General features: G+C 42.8%; 1 protein-coding gene across 1 annotated transcript; it reads right to left on the bottom strand.

The window, feature by feature from the left end:
• Nucleotides 1-2126: 2126 nt before the first annotated feature.
• LOC103303942 (olfactory receptor 1L4-like) lies at nucleotides 2127-3224 on the bottom strand. The gene has a single exon (XM_008160919.3). The coding sequence runs from the start codon at nucleotides 3222-3224 to the stop codon at nucleotides 2253-2255; it is 972 nt and encodes a 323-aa protein (XP_008159141.1). The 3' UTR covers nucleotides 2127-2252.
• Nucleotides 3225-6000: the final 2776 nt, after the last annotated feature.

The raw sequence follows: 6000 nt of genomic DNA, 5'->3' as shown, positions 1-6000 counted from the left end.
AGGCAGGTGAGCAGTTAGGAGTCAGCAGTCCTGGATTATGAGAGGGATGTCCCAGATTGGAGAGGGTGCAGTCTGGACTGAGGCGACTCCCTCCCCCCGTGCACGAATTTTGTGCACTGGGCCTCTAGTATATATATAAGCCTAAGCAATTGTTACAACCGAACGACCGGAACGACTGGAGCAACCAGTAGACCTGCCACTATGATGCACACTGACCACCAGGGGGCAGACGCTCAATGCAGGAGCTGCCCCTTGGTGGTCAGTGCACTCCACAGGCAACCTCCCATGGACAGCCAACCACCTGTGGTCCCTCTCCCCATCCCTTGCCCCCAGCTGGCAGGCCCTGATTGGCCCACCACCTGCTTACCGCAGTGGTGGCACAGCAGCAAGAGAAGAAGGAAGGGGGGAGGTGGGAAACCATGTAGTGGTGGGGCACCAATGGCAGTGGCGTCCAGTGTCCGTTCCTTCCACACCCAGCCCAGTGACCATCGCCTCCTGTCCCAACCCTACCTGGGGCCTTCGGCCCCAGGCTGGGACAGGGAACCGGGGGTGGGTGGCAGCAGACACAGCCCCTTTCCCAAGAAGGCCGAGGGCCAGCTCCCTCCGAGAGCCGGCGGCCAACCTCCTGTGGTCCCTCCCCTGGCCAGCCAACCTCCCATGGTCCCTATCCCCATCCCTCCCCCAGCCAGCAGGTCCCAATTGGCCCTGATTGCCGGCCAGGCCTAGGGACTCCACCTGTGCACGAATTCATGCATCAGGCCTCTAGTTGTATCATAAAATGACAATAATTGTCATTTCCCCCTAACACTTCACTTAACTAGCTTTACCATAGTTTCCAATAATCTATATCTTGTCAAATCTAATAATTAATTACCTGTTCTCATTAATGGCTTCTTAAATGCATTTGAGAGAGTGACCACTCCCATTTTCCAGAAATACTCTTTTCTAGGATCCAGACATATCAAACTTACCTTCTTTCTTCCTGTAAATAACCATTTCTCAGTTTCTTTGCTGTCTCTTCTCCCAGACCTCTAAATGCTGGAGTGAGCAACCATCTTGGGACTCTGTTCATAGTTGCCTTTTCTATGTTTTCTCATTAGGTGATTTTATCCAGCCCCATGGCTTCGAATATCATCTACATTTTGTTCTGCCATATCTCAAGACAATGCCTTAAGCTCAAGAATTATGTATTTAACTGCCTATGAAATATCTCCACTTGGGTAGATATCACAAAATATGGCCAAAAACAAGTTAGTGATTTTGCACCCCTCTCCCACCATATCTATATGCCTCCACTTTCACAGAGTCTTTCACATATAAATAATTATTCCACCCATTTTCACAGTCCATCCTTGGTTCTTCCTTTTCCCTTACATATTGTGTCTAGTTTCTCAGTATGTCTCAACAGCTCTACTTACCATATGCCTCATATCTGACCACCATCTCCTGGTGTTAGAGCCACTATGAAGATTCCTCTCCACTATTTATTATCAGTGACCTACACTGTCTTTTATGAAGTGACACAAAATTTCAGATGAAATAATTCAGTCACTATAAGTATTAAACTGCTTATTATTACTGTGAGTTTGGAATAATGAGAAACCATAAAATTATTACCATTTTAAGAGAGGTTTAAACTACTCTATGGTTTGCTGAAAAATATCTCTTCTGTATAGTGGTATTGTACCTCACTTTGACTTCTCTCTGGAAAACAACATGCTATATCATCACTAAAATGACCAAATTTCTTAAAGTATAACATAGGAAGTACAGTCAATAATGCAATAACTATGTATGGTGTCAGATTGGTACTAGACTTATGGGAGTGATATTTCCTAAGTCATTTAAATGTCTAATCACTATTTTGTACACTTAAAACTTATATGACATTGTGTGTCAACTGTAATTGAGAAAATAAATTAATTTTTAAAAGAAAAAAATAAAATATTAAAAAATGATCAAATTTCTGCAGACCATGCTGATCTGTAATAATTCGGCTTAGTAATCCCCCATGCCTCATATTAGATCTGAAAGATGAGAGGTTCAAGTTTGATGATTTAAAAGTATCTTTTCAGTTTCAAAGTGATGAGATTCTAGGTCAGTCAATAGGGACCAGAACTATTTATTCAAAAACGTGCTTCTTGCCAAATCCAAATAAGAAGGAGTCACAGAAAAGATTATCCCACAGGAATGTGACCATACCAGTTATCAGGAGTGCAACCCATCTATTCGAGGCATCGTTAAGTTAGATCTTAACTTTCCCAGGTGGCCTGGGAGCCAGGCTGGAAGTTTCCTGAGATGCAGAGTTTCCTGGAAAGCCTTTGCAGAGCTCCCTTGACCTCCTGGTTCCTCAGGCTGTAGATCAGTGGGTTTAGCATCGGGGTAACTACTGTGTAAAAGATGGCGACCTGGCGATCCTGATCCAAGTCATAGCTGGAGGAGGGCCGGAGGTACATGCGGATCACAGAGCCATACAGGAGCAGCACAACCAGGATGTGGGAGCCACAAGTGGACAGCGCTTTGCGCAGGGCAGCAACTGAGTGCATACGGGCTATGGCAATACCAATGCGGGCGTAGGAACCCAGAATGAAGAAGAAGGGACTGATCACCACAGCTACCCCTTCAGTAAATATTAGCATTTCACTGACTACTGGTCGGGTGCAGGAGAGCTTCAGTAAGGGTGTGATGTCACAGAAGAAGTGGGTGACCTGGTTGCCACAGAAGGTTAAACGGGTGACCAACACACTATAAAGGAGGCTATTGAGGCTGACAACCACCCATGAAATCAAGGTTATGTATAGAAAAAAGCGACGGCTGATTATGGCAGAGTATCTTAAGGGGTCACAGATGGCAACATAGCGGTCATAGGCCATGGCAGCCAACAGGTGGCCTTCCATGCTGCCCACAGCCATAAAAAAGAACAGCTGGAGCATGCAGTGATTAAAGGAGATGGTTTTATTCACAGACAGTGTGTGGACCAGCATCTGGGGAACAATGATGGTTGTGAGAAATATGTCAATACAGGAAAGTTGGCAGAGCAGGAAATACATGGTGGTCTGAAGCTTGGGGTCTGAGAGGGCAACAATTACTAACAGGGCATTGCCCATAACTGCCACCAGGTACATAGCAAGGACAATCCCAAAAATAACTGGCTGCATCTCTGGACAGCTGGACAGGCCCAATAAGACAAAGTCAGTTACTTCTGTCCTGTTTCTAGTGGCCATAGACACAATCCACATTCCCTGCGAAAAGCAAGTGTTAAGATCAAATAATGCTGAAATTTACTCTGGGATAACTATTAGGAAACATCTTTTCTTGCATGAATGACTCTAGTTTCCAAAAGAGGTTTTTTTTTTTCCTTTAATTCATTTCCCTTGCCATGATCTTTCTATCCAACCACTCACTCATCCACTCTTTAGTTTATTCCAGGTTCTTTATTGATCACTGAGAATCTTTCAATTTGATAGATATGAAGGACAGCAAGATAAATTACACATAGTCTCTGCTTTTAAGAAATTCACTATATAACAAGAAAGGCACCACACTATCCACAGAATTTCCTTGATGCTTGTTATGAGCTAAAGAGCATACTAAATATCACACATTTGGTTCTCACAACAATCCCATATGATAGAAACTATAGTACTTTCAGACCAATATTACAGATGAGAAAAGTAAATCAAAGAGACTACTATATTAAAGATCTGAGAGACAAAAACTGGGCTTGACCCTGTATAGTTTTGTTGGACTTAAGCACCACACTTGGCTAGCTGTCAGAGTTGGAGAGGAAAGGGAAAGATGTCAAGACTCCAGCCAGATGTCAGTCTCTACATCCTTGTTGGGGGCACTGGAGTAAAGATCTGGTCCTAACTTTGTATGTTCTTTTGGGAGGGGAGTTTTTATTCCATTAAGTCAACTAAATTTACCTGAAATGAGAGAAGCGATTAATATAATCACTGATTTTATTAATGATTAATTTCCCATTAATAATAAAATCTTTCAGGGATAGAATTCTCATGTCTTTTCAACTTGGGTTTTCCTTACAGGCAGATCTAAATGGTACACCAAAGAGGTAACTTTCTGAGGCTGCTATATGGATAAGGATATTTTGATGAAATTTTTTTCTTTGTGAGTGTGAGAAAATAATTTTAAAATAGTAGAGTATAGGAGAAGATATAATGAAAAGCAGGGTTCTCTAACTTTGCCCACCTCCATGTTTAATTACTTTTAACTCTTCTGGTGTTTCATAACATTAATGCCTTTATTTTTTTAAATAAATTTTTATTGTTCAGATTATTACAGTAGTTCCTCTTTTTTCCCCCCATAACCCTCCACCCAGTTCCCACCCCACCCTCTACCCTTAACCCCCCCACCCACGCTGTCCTCATCCATAGGTGTACAATTTTTGTACAGTCTCTTCCCGCACCCCCCACACCCCTTTCCCCCAGAGAACTGTCAGTCCACTCCCTTTCTATGCCCCTGATTCTATTATATTCACCAGTTTATTCTGTTCACCAGATTCTTTATTCAATTAATTTTTAGATTCACTTGTTGATAGATATGTATTTGTTGTTCATAATTTTTATCTTTACCTTTTTCTTCTTCTTCCTCTTCTTAAAGAATACCCTTCAGTATTTCATATAATACTGGTTTGGTGGTGATGAACTTCTTTAGCTTTTTCTTATCTGTGAAGCTCTTTATCTAACCTTCAATTTTGAATGATAGCTTAGCTGAGTAATCTTGGTTGTAGGTTCTTGCTATTCATCACTTTGAATATTTCTTGCCACTCCCTTCTGGCCTGCGTGGTTTCTGTTGAGAAATCAGCTGGCAATTGTATGGGTACTCCCTTGTAGGTAACTAACTGTTTTTCTCTTGCTGCTTTTAATATTCTCTCTTTGTCTTTTGCCCTTGGCATTTTAATTATGATGTGTCTTGGTGTGGTCCTCTTTGGATTCCTTTTGTTTGGGATTCTGTGTGCTTCCTGGACTTGTAAGTCTATTTCTTTCATCAGGTGGGGGAAGTTTTGGTTCATTATTTCTTCAAATAGGTTTTCAGTGTCTTGCTCTCTCTCTTCTTCTGGCACCCCCATAATTCTGATGTTGGTACGCTTGAAGTTGTCCCAGAGGCTCCTTATACTTGCTTCATATTTTCAGATTCTTTTTTCTTTTTGCTTTTCCGGTTGGGTGCTTTTTGCTTCTTTGTATTTCAAATCTTTGACTTGATTCTTGCGATCCTCGAGTCTGCTGTTGGATCTCTGTATATTATTCTTTATTTCAGTCAGTGTATGCTTAATTTCTAATTGGTCCTTTTTCATATCCCCAATGGTCTCACTAAATTTATCAGAGGTTTCTCGAAAATTCTTGAGTAACCTTATAACTGTGGTTTTAAACTCTATATCCAGTAGTTTACTTTCCTCCATTTGTGTCATTTGTGTCCTGTTTCTTTGTCTCCACATTTGGCTGCTTCCCTGTGTTGATAGAGTGGCTTTGTGTGCTAGGTGTCCTATAGGGCCCAGTGGCTCAGCCTCCCTAATTACCTGAGATGGACTCTCTTGGTGCACCCCATTGTGGGCTGTGTGCACAGTCTTGTTGTAGTTAAGCCTTGATTGTTGTTGGTATCACTGGGAGGAATTGACCACCAGGCCAATTGGCTGTGAGAATCAGCTGTGTCTACGATGGGAGAACTTCTGTGCTGGAGACACCCTTATGGGGCAAGACTTGCTTCAGTAGGGCTTTGGTGCTCACTGAGTCTGCCCCCTGAGTGTGTCCCTTATGGATCTGAGGAGTTGTAATCTGGATGGTCCCACTCTGACCATTGGGTACACTGGCTCTTGGATCTCTAAGGAGGTGCTAATTTAGCCTCTGCCTGAGGCCACCCAGCAGGAGCTACGGAGAGATCTGCAGATTCCTCTTCTTTGTTTGGGGTTTGGAGGTGCCCAGATGAGGCCCAGCTGTGACGCAATGCAAGCTGCTGTGGGGCCTTGGGCCTTCTTTTGGATGT

Source organism: Eptesicus fuscus, chromosome 15, assembly GCF_027574615.1.
Source record: "Eptesicus fuscus isolate TK198812 chromosome 15, DD_ASM_mEF_20220401, whole genome shotgun sequence".
Taxonomy (NCBI): domain Eukaryota; kingdom Metazoa; phylum Chordata; class Mammalia; order Chiroptera; family Vespertilionidae; genus Eptesicus; species Eptesicus fuscus.
Note: the sequence above shows the minus strand (reverse complement) of the source record. Positions and strands in the feature narration are given on the sequence as shown.